This window comes from Microtus pennsylvanicus, chromosome 1, assembly GCF_037038515.1.
Source record: "Microtus pennsylvanicus isolate mMicPen1 chromosome 1, mMicPen1.hap1, whole genome shotgun sequence".
In the NCBI taxonomy this organism is placed as follows: Eukaryota; Metazoa; Chordata; class Mammalia; order Rodentia; family Cricetidae; genus Microtus; species Microtus pennsylvanicus.
In genome coordinates, this window is record NC_134579.1 from 148,145,791 (window position 1) to 148,165,121 (window position 19,331).

The following is a 19,331-nucleotide window of genomic DNA, read 5'->3' on the forward strand; positions in this document are numbered from 1 at the left end:
TATGATATATACATACATACATATATATGTATATATATATATATGTAATTATCATTTAGGATGAATTACTATTGAATTACTTGTATTTGTTTCCTTAGTATTGTGACAAAAATGACAAAAATAACTTAAGATGGGAAGGGTTTATTTTAACTTGCAGTTTGAGCACACAGTCCATTGTGGAAAGAAATCATGCAACACCAGGTTGATGCACCTGAACACACAGCATCTGTGTTCAGATAGCAAAGAGAGATGCAAACCAGTTCTCAACTTGCTTTCCTTATTTAATTTAGTCCAGGAATCTAATAAGAGTATTGATGGCTATACAGAATTAGATAGGGTCCTCTTCCTCCATCAACCCAACTTAGAAACTCCCTCCATGTGTCCAGATGTTTGTTTCCTGGATGATTTTAGATCTTGTCAAGTGAACTATCACAGTTGACTGTCATGTTACCTAATACCGTCTGGTCAATAATGAGACTTGACTTAGATTTAAACAAAGAATAGAAGAACATATTAATATATTAATGAACAAGAATAAATAGAATTAGTGACATAGATAAAATATATTTTATTATGGATGGAAAAACAGTGTGGAGACAAAGTCAGCAACATTAATGAGTCCAATGAGACCGACTATGGAGACATATGTAGAATGTACAGGTTAATCTCCATAGGCTTGGGTTGTCATAGGCTGTCATATGAATACCAGGGTAGAAGCAACTGAATAGGAGGTGACAATGGTACATGGTAAGTTTGGGGTGGCTAAAGATGTCTCTGTGACAATCGAAGAAACACTGAACACAGTAAATAGGCATCACTTAATTTTTCTTCCCATAGAGGAACCTGAAAGTGGAGTCAAAAGCCCAGACCATAATATCAGATGCAGAACAGCAGTGAAGCAAAACCATGAATAAATACAGCATCATTGGTCACATAGACATCTTATTCTCAATATGACATAGATCTTAGATTTTTTTCTTTGCCCATCTATTCTCTCATTAAGTTGAAGCAGTGGGACAAGAGTTCAGGCTATTCCTGCAGAAAAATTTATACCTCAACACCTGATTGGATATCTGTAAGATTAAGATACTCTTCAGTACATGGGGATCCCTAATTTCATAGCTTTTGTAATGAAAATAAAAAGGAATCTTAATCTCATGGAACTGTTTAAACAGCTCTACAGTAGTTGTAACAAGTGTCGATGTCAACAGTCACTGACTTGCTTAATAACACCTAGTCATGGGTGAGTCTAAATTTAATAATGGATAAAGGAATATTTGAAATCATCACAACAGACAAGTAACCACATTAAATTACCTTCTCCTACAGCAGGGAAAATGATTCTTGGGAGCAGACTTGTTATTAGGGACAAGGATGAGGGGGCAAAATGTGGGGAAGCACGTGTCTAGTAATGTAAATATGTTGATTATCCACAGCCTTGGATTGTCAACTATCACGGTATAGATAACTAATATGAAGGACATTGAGTAGGAGAGGACAAAGGTGCACACAAGGATCAAGATGGTTTTTGTGGCTCTGTCTTCAGGGGAGACTCTGAGGGAATACTGGGCACTGTGGATGTGCTGTAGCTGACTCTTGTGCCTATAGAGGGTACTCACCATGAAGACACTGGCCCAGACCATGAGACCCAAACATAGACCATCAGTGAAACACATCAAGGACAAATGTAGCCCAGGTACAGAATTGCGAAAAACAAATGCTGAGCAGTACCCCAACTTGATTTTCTTGGTGAAGTTTTTGTTAGTACCAGATCCAATCACATCTACAGCTGTTTTGCTGTTTAGAAGCAGATGAACAAGCCAGCTGAGAGAGCAGGACTGAACCATGTACTTGGAGACTGAGTGTTTCAGCTTCATCCACCTGGAGTTGCTGGGGCTGATTGTGATTGCTTGGAAACAGCTCAAGAGGCAGGTGCAGTGCAGGGAAATGCCCCGGGACACCCGGTTACTGTAGAGAGTAAGTTTACATAACAGGTCATCCAGGAGATATTGCAAGCCCAGCTGTGCCATTATGTGAGGAATTACTCTTGAGATGATAACCAAGGAATTGGCTAAAGTCAGATGCCTTAAAATCTGGTCTTTGGGCATCAGACTTTTTCCATTGAATTCAGACACAGCATAAGGAAGAAGAATCGACCAATTGCCCAAGATCCCTACAGCTGTCTGAGAGAAAAACAAAATCCCCATTGGCAAATTCGCAGGAACCATATTCTCTTTCCCCAAGATAAACAAATTTAACTTCACCAGTACATTCAGAAATAGGACGTTCAAAATGTATTAAACTTTAATAGTTCAAACTGTATCACTATCTCACTCTCATACATTGATTATAATAAGATCAGTCACACTTTTGATATGGATAGAGAGCAAAATTTATGAAAGATACCCTTAAGATGCCTCAGGTTTTCAAACTTCTCCACAAATAAAACTGTATCACATATGTATAGTTCATTTTTGGTGTCTTTGCATGTCTCATTTTGAAGATTATTATCTGAAGAGATATCTGTACATTCATTACAATATCAATGAGATTGTGTTAGCCTAGATGCTGATCAATAGATCAATGGATATTAAAAATATGGTACATCAGGCCTGGAGAGATGGCTCACCAATTAAGAGCATTTGGTGCTTCTGCAGAAGACTCCAGCTTGGTCCCCAGAAACCACATGGTGCATTATAGCGGCCTGGAACTCCAATTACAGGGTATCTGGTGCTCTTTTCTGATCTCTGAGTGCATAAGGAATGCACCTGATACACAGACACATTCTGGCAAAACATCAATACACACAAAATTAAATAAATAAGTGTATAAAAAGCAAAGAGTAGCACATATATAGAATAGAATTTTATTCACCTGTTAATAGAAATGATATTATGAATTTGTAAAGAAATTATTGGATTTGGAATTTATAATATTATACAATGTGTCCCAGATTCAGGAAGACAAATACCATATGATCTCTCTCATTACCAGGTCTCAGCTTTAATATATTATATTAATATATAATATATGTGTATGTGTATAGGTGTGTGTGTGTGTGTGTGTATGTTTGTGATAGTGTGGATATAAGGCTTGAAATTATAAACATAATCTCAGGAGAAAGAAAAGAGGAGCTGTAGATGTGAAGGTTGGCCAGTAGAACACACCTGTAAAGTCAAAGCAGAAAAGCAGCCTCTGAAGGTAGAAGAATTCAGGAGGGGATGCAGAGAGGGAGACGAGAACCATCCAAAGCTAATGACAGTTTCGTAAAGCATCACAAGTGCATGCTTGTTAGTCTGTGAAGGAAGCTTTCATGTTGTAGCAATGGAGTGCTACAGGGATGATGATCACATGGAAATGATACAAGCTTCTGGCAGTGAATGGTAAATGTTGAGAGTCACAGATCAAGTAGTCTTCTTCCTGTTGGTGAAAACCATAAAGATCATATTACAGCTTAGCATGTTGTTGTTCATGGTGTTGTGTGTGTAGTTTGAAGGTCTGTTAGTAATAGCAGTTCCTGTTAAAAGATTTGATTTTGAGAGTGGCTGAAACCCTGTATTGTGGCAATGATGGCAGGAATGGAGGATTCCAAACATACTCCTATATCCTTATAAAAAGTGGTGAACACAACTGTTCACCCTCAGTTACTGTTTGTGTGTCCCACACATAACAGGTGAACACATATATCTGTGCAAGCATTGGTGGAATTTTTACCAGGAAAAGAAATCAGTAAGACCAAATGTCTGTCATATCTCAAGTTACCTAATCCATCAAGATACATACCATGTTCCAACATGTTGTGGTCAACAAGTTGTGAGAGTGAAGGAAACAGTTGAATTTGATTTTTAAAAAAGGCTTACTTTTAATGCTTTTTAAGGAATATAGTCCATTATGTTCATATGTCATTAATATAGTAAGGGTGAAAAAGATTATTCTTCCTATAGGTCTATGACATTTTTCCAGCAGATATACAATATGAAGTTTATAAGTAAGTTGTCATCACCCAGCTGGAAACATTAACATATTCCACACAATGTCATCAGATGCTGGTGTCTGTCTGAATCCAGAGCCTCACACATGAGGAGTTACTACAATGATCTGTTGGTGCACATTATAATCTCAGTCTCTCTGCAACATGAAAAAAAAAAACATGAAACGTTAGCAAGACAGATCTAACAGTCAGTTAAAGAGACAGAGTCAATAACTGTATTGCAAGGATTAGGGTTAATACTGTATCAATGCTTGAACAAATCTGCCTTTGAGGTGCCAACTTAAAAATATAACAGAGAAAGAGGGGAATAAAAGGAGGGAGGGAGAGGACTAGAGCGAGACTAGGAGAGTCAGGTTGTGTCAAGGTAACGTCTTTGAAAGGCCAGTCCAAGACCATCTCCCTAACCAACGAAAGAACATCTCTGCCCTGAGCTAGCAGGTGCTGTTCCTTGACAGGGTCCTGAGGAGGAAAGTCCAGGGGATCAGAGATAAGAAGGTAGAATAGGTAGGATTAGGAGGTCTTGTGCAAGCTATGTCTTGTGCCAAGCAAGCTTCTTAAAAAATAAAGTACAACATCTTATATGCTAATTTGGGGGAGAATGGGGATGAAATTAGAAGAAAGATAATCAGGCAGAGTTGTAAAAGGGGAGCACAGACTATCTTGAAAACATCACATTTCAAGCACATAGTTGCCCTAGACTGATCATTCCCGTTTTTTTCCAGGAAGATAAGCCAAGTTCCCAGAAACCACAACTTTAACTCTTCTAGGCCCTGGTCTCAGCTGCAGATTAGCCCTGCCAAGTCTGCTCATTTGCACAGAACTAGGTTTCTTTTACTCTTTCAGTGGGGCTCTGGAGAAGTCTTGACCCAGTCTAGCTTTCAATACATCTGCTCATCATAATGTCATGAATACATGCAAATGAAGAAGATTTTGCTATAGGAAGATGCTCCTGGTATCAGAAGACATTCCTAGTGGTTCTTCTTTCTTCTTGTCACCACAGAAGTTTATTCGAATCCCCATACTTGCTTAATAGACCTTCTGTTGTAAAGAGCTGTTATGAGGTAACAAGAGAGCAATCAAATACATTGTTTAGAACAAGAGACTTAACCCAGTACATTAGCATGAAATTAGACAAGGAGAAGGGAAAAAGACAAAATGTATTGCTCTGCAGGGCAACAACTGTAAGGCTATTGAGCAATGTGGGAAAATCCAATAAGGTAATAGACACCATATTCAAACAGAACAGTTCTAACGAGTCAGATTTTGTGATAAATACCCTATCTGTGATTAATCATTTCACCAGTCTACAACTGGAAATTGAATATATAAAGAGAAAATGAAAAAGCAAAAAACAAAGAATTCATCAGTAGACAGATGGTTCCATACAAAATGTCTTCAACAACATGGAGAAAATTTGATAAAAGACCCAGCCCAGAAATTGAATGCTAGTTGTCTACCTGACATACTTCCAAGGACTTCTTCATGAATTTATTTTGCAAAACCAGAAAAGTGCCTTTCAGCTTGGGCATCAGGGGAGCTGGAGAAGCTGTGCCTGCAATTATATTTCTCTCTCTCTCTCTCTCTCTCTCTCTCTCTCTCTCTCTCTCTCTCTCTCTCTCTCTCTCTCCCCATATATCTATCATCTATCTTTCTATCTTTCATCTATATATCTATCACGTATGGATATATCTCTCTTTTCCTATTTTGTATCTACATATCATCGATCCACCCATACATATATCATGCATCTATCTATAATATATGCATGTCTGTATCTCTCTATCTGGACATTTTCATTTGCATGTATATTTATATTTTATATAGAAATGAGTGGTGTTGCTATCACAAGATAAGAAGAGGCCCCTTCCTTGGAGGCATCAATTTGCACATAGTGGGAAAGGCAGAGGACAGCCCCTCCTTTGCCAGCAGGAAATAGTTCCCGTTTCATGTGAAAATATTTTCAGGATCTTACTTAGCAATAATACTTAGCAATAGTGATTTTCTCTTATTCACTTTTAACTATAGATACTCTGGTTATTCGAGACTTAGTAAAAAGAGAAAATGTACTTACAGTGTGCTCTGTGAAACCGCAGTAGAAGAGTATTGTAGTGAGCAGCTGAGTCTGTCTTGACGAGATGAGACTCAGGTCCCTCACTTACAGGTTTATAATTCCTTGGTGTTCTTCCCCACAGGACCTGTAACTTTCAGCACTAGATCCATAACAGCATCTGCATGGGGGATTAAGAATACCTTCTCAACAGCAATGCTCCACTTAGCTGTAAATGAAAACAACCCAGATTAAGACAGCAAATCCACAGAAGCAATTAAAGAGATGGGAAAAACTTTTCTGTGAGTCCTTAGAGTACACTGGGTTTTACAAGGAGAGCCACACGAGTCCCACACTAGGAGAGGGAATAGGTGGCATGGGGCACAAATCTATTATATGGTTCTGTCTGGGTTTAGATAGACATGGCAGCTTTTCTTTAACACCTGTTATCTTGGGAGATTTCCAAAGTTAGTAACTAGCATTCAAGAGCATTAAAATTGGATATTCCACAGTTCTTTTGTATCTTACTTCTAAAAGTATTTTTATTAAAAATAGATTCTTTCTCATACACTATATCCTGATTATAGTTCCCCTCCCTCTAACCCTCCCAGTTGCTCCATTTCCAGATAAAGTCTCTGTCTTTTATTTGAAAGAAAACAGGATACTAAGAGATAGTGAGTTCGAGACCAACCTGGTCTACAAGAGCTAGTTCCAGGACAGGCTCCAAAGCCACAGAGAAACCCTGTCTCACAAAACCAAAAAAAAAAAAAACATAATAAATAAAATATAAAAATACAAAATGAAGATCACCCTATCAAATTTGAACAGCCAAGCCACTAGATAACTAAAAGAGCTCCAAGAGGAGGTACAAGAATCAGAGACATACTCATTTACATATTCAGTAGGCCCATAAAGGTACTATGGTAATAGTTACAACATAAACACAGAGGGTGTAGACCCATGCAGACTCTTCTTGTTGCTTTGGTCTCTAAGTTCAAATGTCCTTACTTAGTAGATTCAGAGGGCCTTGTTCTCCTGGAGTCCTTCATCATCTATGGATCTTACAATATTTTTGTCTCCTCTTCCACAGGGTTCCTTGAACTCTGAATGGGGAAGGATTTGATGGAGATCTCCATTTAGACTCTCTCTCAACATAATGTTTGAGTGTGAATTTCTCCATCTTTTCCATCTACTAATGGAGGAACCTCTCTGATGATGACTGGATAAAGCACTAATCTATGAGCATAACAGAATATCATGAATAATCATTTTATTGAGTTTTTAAGACCCATAGTGTTTGGTTGTACCTTAGGATTCTGAGCTATCAAGTTTTTGGTTCTTGGTTTCTCAAGCAGGATCAGGTATGGGTTCCTTCTGATGAAGTGGGTCTTAGGTCAAATCAGACATTCATTGGCTATTCCCAGAAGGTCTGTGCCACCATTTCCCTAGCTTATTTTTTAGGCATCATGGATTGCAGGTCAAAGATTTATTGGCTTAATTAGCATCCATGTTCTGTTTTGGTATCCTGCACCCAAAGAAACTATATTTTAGGCCTCAAAGCCCCATGTAGGCACCAGAATGCCTCTCCATGTTCAATGAGTTGGGTGGTTGTTGTCCTTGGCAACAAGGCCCCACTGTCAGTGTTTGATGAGCTACAACTCTTTATCTTAACAAAAGCTTGGGTTGTTTGGGAATTTCCCTGGAACCACTTTGATCAACAACTCAGCTGAATTTTACTCAGATCTGCTACCTGAAGCCTCCCTGGCTGTGAGAGATGGCCTGTTGAGACTCCTTATCACCCATTCATAGGAGTCCTTATTAGGATCACCTTCAGAGATTCTAGAAAGTTTCCACTGCACTAAGTTTCCACCACTCCCTAAATACTCCTCATTCCAGCTGTCTCTCTCCACACTCTCTCCCTATACTTAATGCTGCCTCCAGTCTGATACCCCTCACTCTTGTTCCACCCTTTCCCCGTCTGCCTGAAAAGTCAATTCTATTGTCCACTTGCAGAGAGATCCATGTGCTCACTCTTCCCATTAAGAATCTCCACTTTACCCAACCTCTATGGGTCTACAGATTGTAGCTTGGCTATAATGGACTTAATGGCTAATATTCATTTATAAGTGAATACATGCCATAATTGTTTTTCTGGGTCTCATTGCCTCATTCCAGATGGCTTTTTTTCTAGTTCCATCTATGCCTGCAAATTTCATTACTGTTTATAAATGTTGGGTAATACTCCATTGTATAGATGTACCACATATTCTTTATCCATTTGTCAGTTGAGGGACTTCTATTTTTTCTAATTTCTCTCTATTATGAAGAAAGTCTCAATGAACATAGTTGAGCAAGTGTCCTTGTGCTGAATGGAGTGTCCTTTTGGTATATACCCAAGTGTGATATAACTGTTTCTTGAGGTAAATAAATTTTCATGTTTCTGAGGAAGTCTCCTATTGATTTTCATAGTGGATGTACATATTTTCCCCTCAATCATCAATGAAGAATTGTTTCCCTTATTCCACATTTTCTTCAGCATTAGTTGTCTCTTGTGTTATTGATATTAGCTTTATTATCATGAGTAGGATAAAATCTCAAATTAGTTTTGATTTCCCCTTTCCTTATAGCTGAGAATGTTGAATATTTCTTTAAGTGTTTATTAAAGAAATTGAATTCCTTTTATTGAGAATTTTCTGTTTAGATCTGTACCCCATATTTTAATTGAGTATTTGTATTTTGACATCTCATGTTCTCTCCATGTATTTTGATATTAACCTTCTATCATATGTGGAGTTGGTAAAAACCATTGCTCATTCTGCAAGCTGCCACTTTTTCTGAATGATTGTGTCCTTTTCAAAATTATTAGGTCTCATTTATTAATTTATACAGTACAATTTATTAATTGTTGATTTTAGTGCCTGTGCTAACACTGCTGTGTGGAAAAAGTCTTCTCTTGCAGCACCGTGTTCTAGGCTATTCCTCACTTTCTCTATGAGATTCAATGTGTCTTGCTTTATCCTTTAGTCTTTCATCCATTTGGAACTGACTTTTACAGTGTACTATAGGTATGAATCTATTTTTATTCTTAGTACAGACATCAAGTAAGACCAGAACCACGTGTTGAAGATGCGATCTTTTTTCAGTGTATATTTCTGGCTTCTTTCTGGAAATCATGTGATCATACTGTGCAGACTTCTGTCTGGCTCTTTAATTGCATTACATTAATAATCAACATTTCTGTTTTTTTGGTAATGCCATGATTCCTTTCATAACTTTGTATTGTGACTTGTAATTGGGAATGGTAGTACCTCCAGCCAACATTTTATTGTTCAGGATTGTTGTAAGTATTCTGGATATTTTGCTATTCCTTGTGTAGGTAAGGAAAGGATTGCCATTTTCACAATCTGTAAAGACTTCTCCTGTCAGAGCCTGTATGGAACTAAGCTAGATGCTCTGCATATTTTTTTTCAGTTAATTTTATTTTTTTTAAAAGAAAAGAAAAAACTCTTTTTCATTTTACATACCAATCCCAGTTACCATTCCCTCCCCTCCTCCCATTCTCTCCCCTCTTCCCATTCCCTCTCCCTCCTCCCATTCCCTCCCCTCCTCCCATTCCCTCCATCTACCATCTACCCCACCCCCACCCACTCCTCAGAGAGGGTAAGACACATTTCTTTGGGGAAGATCAAAGGCTCTCCCTACTATATCTAGGCTGAGCAAGGTATCTATCCAAAGAGAATGGGTTCCCAAAAAGCCAGTACAAGCAGTAGGGATAAATCCTCATCTCAATAACAGTGTCCCACAGTGTTCCCCAACCAAACAACTGTCACCCACATTCAGAGGGCCTAGTTTGGTCCTGTGCTGGCTCTTTCCCTGTCCAGCTGTAGTTGGTGAGCTCCCATGAGTTCAGTAAAGTGTTTCAATGGGTGTACCCATCCTGGACTTGACCTCTTTGCTCATAGTCTCACTCCTCCAACTCTTCAACTGGACTTTGGGAGCTTGGCCCAGTACTCTGCTGTGGGACTCTGCTCTGATTCCATCAGTTTCTGGATCAAAGTTTTATGGTGACATTTAAGATATTTATCAATCTGACTACAGATCAAGGCCAGTTCAGACATCCTCTCCTCTATTGTTTAGGGTCTTAGCTGGGGTCATTCTTGTGAATTCCTGGGAAATTCTCTAGTTCCAGAATTCTTGCTAACCCATAATGGATCTCTCAATCAAAATATCTCTTTCCTTGCTCTCATCTCTGTTCTCCTTCCATCTTGTCTGTCTCATTCCGTCAAGTTCTCCTCCCCCTCTCCTTTTCCCATCCTCTTCACCATCTTTCCTCCCTTCTCCATCACCCCCATGCTTCCAATTTTGTCTGAAAATCTTATCTAATCTCTTTTTCCAGGTGGATCTATGTATGTTTTTCTTAAGGTTCACCTTGCTATTTAGCTTCTCTAGGATCGTGGACTATAGGCTTCTTATTGTTGTTTTACAGCTAATATCTGCTTTTGAGTGAGTACATATTATGTTAATCTTTCTGAGTCTAGGTTACCTCACTCAGGACAGTTTTTTCTAGTTCTATCCGTCTGTGCTCCACAAATATTTCATGTTTTGTAGTTTAGTGTTCCTGTGAAACTCCTAACAGTGCCTCTTTTGCCTTCTCTTGCTACCCTTTCTTCCTACTTGGGTTACCTCATCCAGCCTTCAAATGAGAGTTTGTGCCTAGTCTTACTGTAAATTGATATGGCATGTTCAGTTGATATCCTTGGAAGGCCTGCTCTTTTCTGAAGGGAAATGAAGGGGGAGTGGATTTGGGGAAGAAAAGAGTTATGTGTGCAGGAACTTGGAGGAGCAGATGGATTGGGAACTGTCTTTGTGATGTAATGTATGAGAGAATAATTATAATGATAATTATGATGATAATAATTCTTGTGTTGGAATTTGATGGTGAGTGCATTGAATCTGTAGATTGCTATCTGTACAATGATCATTTTTATTATGTTAATCCTACTGATATATCAGTGTTTGGGATATTTTCAACTTCTGATATCTTCTTCAATTTTCTTTCCTCAAAGACTTAAGTTTTTGTCATACAAGTCTTTTACTTACTTTGTTAGAGTTACCCCAGGATTAATCATTTGAAGCTATTGTGAAAGATGCTGTTTTTGTGATTTCTTTTGCAGTCCATTTGTCATTTCAGTAGCAGGACTACTGATTTTTGTGAGTTCATTCTGTATACAGCTACTTTGTTGAAAATGTTGATCATCTATAGAAGTTCTCTGGTGGAATTTTTAGAGTCACTTAATATCATCTGTATATAAAGGTATGTTGACTTCTTCATTTCCAATTTTATTTTCTTGATCTCCTGGAGGCATCTTATTGCTCTAGTTAAAATCTCATGTACTGCAATGAATAATATGGAGAGATTGTTCCATATTTTTGTAAAACCAGTTTGCGCTTCTGTCCATTTAAGTTGATGTTGGTTGTGTTTAGATGAAAATTTCTGTCCCACCTAGTCCCGCAGCTGTTCAGTCCCAAAGAAACACACAGAGGCTTATATTAATTATAAACTGCTTGGCCTATAAGCTCAGACTTATTAGTAACTAGCTCTTACAACTTAAATTAACCCATTATTCTTATCTATGCTTGGCCAAATGGCTTAATACCTTTTTTCAGTAAGTCATTCTCATCATGCTTCCTTTGCATCTGGCTTGGGACTCACCAAGCATCTGTCTTTCCTCTTCCCAGAATTCTCATAGTCTGGTTGCCCCGCCTCTACTTCCTGCCTGGCTACTGGCCAGTTAGCATTTTATTAAACTGATATGAATGACAAATCTTTATAACATACAAGAGAGTTCTCTCACAGCAACTATGAACTTACTGTAAGCTGTGTTTGTTATATTTGGGTATGTTTCTTGTATCTTTAATCTCTCCAGAACATTTGCTACAAAGTGGTGTGGAATTTTTTCAATGGTCTTTTCTGAATTTAGTGAGATGGCTGTGTGATATTTTTCTTTTAGTTTGTCTGTATGATGGATTACATTTATTCATTTTCATATATTGAACCGTTGCTGAATCTGTGAGATGATGCATATTTGATCATTGTGGATGATCTTTTTCATATTTTCTTGAATTTTGTTTGCAAGAAGTTTTTGAGTATGTTTGTATCTATGTTTATAAGGGAAATTTGTCTTTAATTTTTTCTTTCTTTTTTGGGTGTTTACGTTATTTGAATATCAGGGTAACTGAAGCCTCATATACTGGAGGAGGCTGCTCATTTGTTTCCCATCCACCTAGATTCAAAACAATCACATTGAAACTATATTAATTACAATACTGTGTGGCCAATAGCATATTTCTAGTTAGCTCTTACATTAAAATTAACCAATTTTTATTATTTTATATTTTACCATGAGGCCCATGGTCTACAGGTAAGTATCCTGGTGATGGCTCGCATCTTTCTCCTCTGGTGGCTACATGGGTTCTCACTGACTCCATCTATGCTCTCTCTCTATATCTCTTCCAGCCAACTGTATTCTGTTAAACCATTGGCGGAAAGCAGCTTTATTCATTAACCAATAGAAGCAACACATATACAAAAGGACTCCCCACACCATTTCTCCTTTTGTGTTTAAATAAAAAGGAAGGTTTTAACTTTAACAGAATAAAATTGCATAACAAAAAAGGTATCAAGCAAGAATTATCATTACAATATTTATATCTACTTTATCTTTTTTCATAATTAAAGAAAACTATAATGATCTATTCTTCAGCTCCATCAAAGTCTCCAGAAGGATACAATATTACCTAAGTTAACAAGAAGTATATTGTAGGCAACTTCCAAAACTCTAAAATTGACAGATACATCTCACTGCCTGGACAGTCACCCAAAGTTCTTCTGTAACATTGGGGCATCCGTCATCAGCCTGCAGGCCCATATTATCCCACAGACTTTTCCATGAAGCAAAAAATTTCAAAGACAGTCTGCATATATTGGCATTTTCCAGTCATTTTCTTCTGTGCACTGCAGAATGTCTAGCAGATTCTTTCATGAAGCAGGAACCCTGAAGGATTGTCTCACCTTTTTTTTAAAAAAAATTATTTATTTATTAAGGATTTCTGCCTCCTCCCTGCCACCGCCTCCCATTTCCCTCCCCCTCCCCTGATCAAGTCCCTCTCCCTCATCAGCTCCAAGAGCAATCAGGGTTCCCTGACCTGTGGGAAGTCCAAGGACCGCCCACCTCCATCCAGGTTTAGTAAGTGAGCATCCAAACTGCCTAGGCTCCCCCAAAGCCAGTACGTACATTAGGATCAAAAACCCACTGCCATTGTTCTTGAGTTCTCAGTAGTCCTCATTGTCCGCTATGTTCAGCAAGTCCGGTTTTATCCCATGCATTTTCAGACCCAGGCCAGCTGGCCTTGGTGAATTCCCGATAGAACATCCCCATTGTCTCAGTGTGTGGGTGCACCCCTCCCGGTCCTGAGATCCTTGCTCGTGCTCCCTCTCCTTCTGCTCCTGATTTGGACCTTGAGATTTCTGTCCGGTGCTCCAATGTGGGTCTCTGTCTCTGTATCCTTTCATTAAGCAAGTTCAGAAGTTATTTTTCTGTGGGTCGTGCAGGTCCAGTTCATACAGCATAACATCACGCAGTCCAGGCAAAAGCAGTTGCATGCCCAAATTGCTAATCAACTCAATTCATAAGGAGCCTCTTAGGTGCTCATCTTCCTCTTGAAGTTATTGGTGCTGCCTAGAGCAAATGAATCTCATTGTTATGAAAAGTCCTAAGTTCTTAAAACATTTTAGCTGCCATATTCTGAAGGTCTCTGAAAGATTTGAAGAATACCTATCTAACTAAAATATATCTCTAGATATCTAGAAAACCTAACTAACATGACTACAAGCTTGACTATTATAGATGATTATCTATTAGCCTATATTTCTTAATTATATATTACATTTTAAAAAGAGTTGCACAAACACAATACCTTAATTAAGAGCAGACATATACACACACACACACACACACACACATTGTTACATATATGTAGGTATGTATGTATATATATATGTATACATATAAATCAAAATTGCCCTTAACTTTGTATCAATCAATCAAGATCTGTATCAATGCAAAGTATTCTTTTTTTTATTGAGAAAAGAAAAAAAAAGTTTCCCCTCCTCCCAGACTCCCATTTCCCTCTCCCTCCTCCCACCCTACTCCCCCTCCCCCCACTCTTCTCCCCCTCCCTCTCCAGTCAAAGAGCAGTCAGGGTTCCCTGCCCTGTGGAAAGTCCAAGGTCCTCCCCCCTCCGTCCATGTCTAGGAATGTGAACATCCAAACTGGCTAGGCTCCCACAAAGCCAGAACATGAAGTAAGATCAAAACCCCGTGCCATTGTCCTTGGCTTCTCATCAGCCCTCATTGTTCGCCATGTTCAGAGAGTCCGGTTTTATCCCATGCTTTTTCAGTCATAGTCCAGCTGGCCTTGGTGAGCGCCCAATAGATCAGCCCCACTGTCTCAGTGGGTGGGTGCACCCCTCATGGTCCTGACTTCCTTGCTAGATAGGGGAGCACGGAAGCACAATTCTTAGTTAAGGGAGCCACCTTAGGACTGGCAAGAGACTTGAACCTAGAGTGGGTCCCAGGAGCCCAAGGCGATGTCCCCAGTTAATTCCTTGGGCAGATGAGGATAGGGAACCTGAAACTACCCTATCCTATAGCAATACTGACGAATATCTTGCATATCACCATAGAACCTTCATCTGGTGATGGATGGAGATAGAGACAGAGACCCACACTGGAGCACTGGACTGAGCTCTTAAGGCCCCAATGAGGAGCGGAAGGAGGGACAAAGTATTCTTTTCTATAGCATTTCCCCGTTTAAATGTAAACAAACATTAATAAACAATCATTTAGGAAATTTGGCCATAGTCTATAGAAACTGCTTTCTGCTTTCTGTTGGGTGATAGAAATTTTAGGCTTCATAGAGACCTTTCAGATCTTGGTCTATCAAACCACACTAGTGTGGATGGAATCCACAGGTTCTTATTCTTTGTGGAAACAAAGGCAGGACCTCTTTTCCAAAGCAACTTAGACACAAATTTTGACATCAAGATATCTTTAAGTAATATATCGCACGCCTTTAATCCCAGCACTCGGGAGGCAGAGGCAGGTGGATCTCTGTGAGTTCGAGACCAGCCTGGTCTACAAGAGCTAGTTCCAGGACAGGCTCCAAAACCACCGAGAAACCCTGTCTCGAAAAACCAAAAAAAAAAAGATATCTTTAAAACATATATGTTGGTTTAGGTTATTAGTCCATAAGAAGAAATATTTCTCTGTACTTAGCTCCTTCACAGTCAAATAATTTTAATAAAGCACAATAGTACATATAATCAAGACTCTCTGTGTATATTCCATCTTTACATGGTTTATTTTTTTTATTCCTATAATATATGAATGTCTGTACTCTGTCTCTTTAAAGACTTTGTATTTTTTAAATGATTTACTTCTTTTTATATCTCTCTATATATTTTTCATCTCTTTCTCAAGAATACATATATTTATCTAACACTGTGACCAATTTAGAGGTATTTTTACCTGAATTTGTATTTATTGTATATTTGTAATTATTTTCTGACCAGAAGCACCTTTTTTTAATGTTAAATGTGCATGTTTAGGAGCAACTCCGAGGCACTACCTGTTGACTCTACCCAGTCCAACATGGCAGAGGCATGCTCACTGCCTCTGAGAGACATTCTCTCCATCCTAGATCCAGGGTTGGGTCACAGTAGGTTTGTGTTGCCATTAAGCAATTTGTAGCAGCACTCTGCTCACAAGCCCCATTTAAATGCTCAGCCTCCTGAAAGAGCCAGAGTTCATGCTGGCAGAACAAACTAGGAAGCCACCATTTCAAAACCATAGTTTTTGGGGTTTTCTTTTGTTTGTTTGTTTTTTGCTACCACTGAGCCAGGAAGCCTTCTCTTAAAAGAATTGTGCCTTTGCTTGCTTCTAACAAACAGAGCCCACCTGAGAAAATGCTGCTACCAAGAAGCCATGTTTAACTCTTTTCTTTTGTGTATAGAATTTTTTTTAAGCTTTCTCAGGTTTTATGTGGATATAGTCAGCCCCATGTTGGTGAACCAATTTGTTGGGGTAGGCTGCTCTTTGTTTCCTATTCATCCAGACTCGAAATAATCACACTGAAACTTTATTAATTGCAACACTGTTTGGCCAATAGTTTAAGTTTATTTCTAGCTAGCTCTTACATCTTAAATTAACCTATTTCTATTATTTTATATTTTACCATGAAGCTCGTGGTGTACCTGCAATTTTCTGGGTGATGGCTCTTGTCTTTCTCTTCTGATGGCTACTAAGCATCTCTCTGATTCCACAATTCCACATACTTTGTCTCTCTCTCTCATATATATATATATATATATATATATATATATATATATATATTTATCTATACTGGCTTTTCTGGCAGAACTGGTGATTGTGTTAATGGGAAGCATCTGTTGTAGTTGGCTGTCAGAATGAAGCCACGAATGGGGGTACAGTGGTTATGAAGGGAAGGTCTATGATATCTACAGGAGATATAGGTTGGTGGAAGAAGAAGGCTGTAGCAGGTGTTCTGTTGCATAGCATGGGATGAGACTGGGGGACTGCATTTGGAAGAGATGGGGCTGGGGTCAAGGTATTCAGTTAGCTTACCTATTTCCCTGGCTTGTGATTCTAGTGTGTTCTTAGGAATGCCTGTTCATATTGGAATAATAGGATGAGAAGGGGGAAGGAAGGTCTGAACAGGAGATCTCTGTGATCCACTGGGGATGTGATCAGTGAAGAAAAGGAGACCACTTAGGTGTTCTGCTACAGAGCTGTGGATGAGACTGGGGGATTGGATCTGGAGGAGCAGAAGGAGAGCTGAAGATCTACAGTGACCCCCATCTGCTTCCCTGGCAGGAGTGATCAATTTGTTACAAGGAGAGCATGTTTGGGGTTGGGGGCTGCAACAAAGCAACAAGGGGAGGGAGGGGCTCTAGGATGGGGACATCGATGGGATCTACTAGAGATCAGGGTTGGGGCTGCTTACACTGATGTTCTGCTGCAAGTTGAGAATGTGACTGAGGGATGGGCTATGAGAAACAGATGAAGAGGTAAGAATCTGTACTCAGTCTATATGGTTCCTTGGTAGAAGTTTTATGTTCACTTTTATGACAGTCTTACAAGAAATGTGAAGCAATAATTGTCATTTTTATTAAACACTGAATCTCAAAGATTTTATAGATTAAAATCATGACAACAAGTGTGTAAGCCTACAAACACTGGGAAAAAGTAAATACATTAAACTTGTCATGACCTGGAGGGAATTCAATCCTCAGAGACCATAGTTGGTTTGTTTGCTTGTTTTGTCCAAATGACAGAGAAGAAATGAGGGACACAAATATTGCTAAAATTGAACACAAGAGGACTGAGTGTTGGGAAGCTCAATGACAGCAGCACAGAGGTGTTCAGCAGCCAAGGGCTCGGGTTCACAGTCTGGGTTATACAAAATGATAAGACGGAAACTAGAGAGTAAAAGGACAGAAACGTGGTCACCAGGATCAGGATGGTGCGTGTAGCTCTGTCCTCGTGGGAAGGCCTTTGGGAGAGGCTGTGGTTATGGATGTGCTGGTCTCGATGCTTGTGTTTATGCAGGAAAGGAACATGGAGCTACTTGCCCAGGTCATGAGGACCACACACATCATATCACTTAGAGATAAAGTAACTCATGCTCGTATGAAACTCAATCTCTCAATCTTGATTATTATATAGTGAGGGGATGCTTTTTTTTGATCCAGTCTATTTGGTGTTCTATATGCTTCTTGTACCTTCATAGGAATATCCTTGTTTAGGTTGGGAAAGTTTTCTTCTATAATTTTGTTGAATATATTTTCTAAGCCTTTGAGCTATAAATCTTCTCCTTCTACCCCTATTATTCTTAGGTTTGGTCTTTTTATAGTGTCCCAGATTTCCTGGATGTTTTGTGTTAAGAATTTGTTGGATTTGTTATTTTCTTTAATCAACGAATTCATTTCCTCTATAGTATCTTCGGTGTCTTTGATTCTTTCTTCTATGTCTTGTATTCTGTGGGTTATGCTTATCTCTGTAGTTTCTGATCAATTACCCAGATTTTCCATATCTAGCCTTCCCTTGGTTTGTGTTTTCTTCATTACCTCCTTTTCATTTTTCAAGTCTTGAACTGTTTCCATTTCCTGTTTGATTGTTTCATCTTGTTTTTCTTGGGAATCTTTGAGAGAGATTTATTCATTTATTCTACCTTTTTGTTTGTCTTCTCCATTTCTTACAGCAGTTTTTCACATCCTGTTTAAGGTCCTCTATTATTTTTATTATGTTACATTTAAAGTCGATTTCTTCTACTTTTCCTGTAATAGGGTGTTCAAGTCTTCTTGTTGCGTGATCCCTGGAATCTGGTGTTGTCATGTTGCCTTTCAGGTTGCTGGAGAAATTCTTGCATTGACGCCTGCCCATCTCTTCCTTCAAATGCAGCCAGGAGAGTCTTGGCATCTTGGTCCAATCTATGCTGTGACTGACTCTGGGTGGATCTCTTCAGCACAGGAGCAGGAATTTTTTCCCTCTGGGTGGATAGCCTCAGTGAAGGAGTAGGCACTGTTCCTGGGCCAAGGACCTCACAGACAATAGGGCAGGCTTGGGGGAGGCATGGATGTGTGGAACAAAGAAGCCCCTGCAGCAGGAGTTGAAGGGGCCCAAGGCTCCTTTCCTGGATGTTCTGCCCCGCCCTGGGATAGCATCCACTCACCGGTCTGAAAGGTTGTCCTCAGCACAGGGACAGGACTCTTGGAGGTCCAAGGACCCCGCAGACAAAAGGGCAAACTTGGAGGGGGAGGGTCTTGTGGAACCAAGAAACCCCTGCAGCAAGAGCTGGAGGTTCCCTGCACTCCCCTCTGGCAGGACGGGTACATACTCACCCCTTTGGGTGGATAGCCTCAGTGCAGGAGCCGGAACTGTTCCTGGGCCAAGGACCTTGCAGACAACAGGGCAGGCTTGGGGGAGGCAAAGATGTGTGGAACAAAGAAGCCCCTGCAGCAGGAGTTGAAGGGGCCCTGTGCTCTTTCCCAGACATTCCACCCGGCTCAGGGATGGCACCCACTCACCAGTCTGAAAGGTTGTCCTCAGCACAGGGACAGGACTCTTGGAGGTCTAAGGAGCCCGCAGACCAAGGCTTACTTATTTATTTGTATATTTATTGTCTCCTCCCCTTTATTTTAGGTACTGTGAAT

General features: G+C 39.5%; 1 protein-coding gene across 1 annotated transcript; it reads right to left on the reverse strand.

Annotated features, from left to right (window-relative positions):
- Window positions 1–1,313: 1,313 nt before the first annotated feature.
- Window positions 1,314–2,252, reverse strand: LOC142842110 (vomeronasal type-1 receptor 2-like). The gene has a single exon (XM_075959043.1). It carries the CDS (start codon window positions 2,226–2,228, stop codon window positions 1,314–1,316), a length of 915 nt encoding a protein of 304 aa, XP_075815158.1. The 5' UTR covers window positions 2,229–2,252.
- Between the last annotated feature and the right edge of the window lie 17,079 nt (window positions 2,253–19,331).

Bases quoted from the DNA above. Each gene is read 5' to 3' on its own strand.
- LOC142842110 (XM_075959043.1), bottom strand. From the start codon at position 2,228: ATGGTTCCTGCGAATTTGCCAATGGGGATTTTGTTTTTCTCTCAGACA.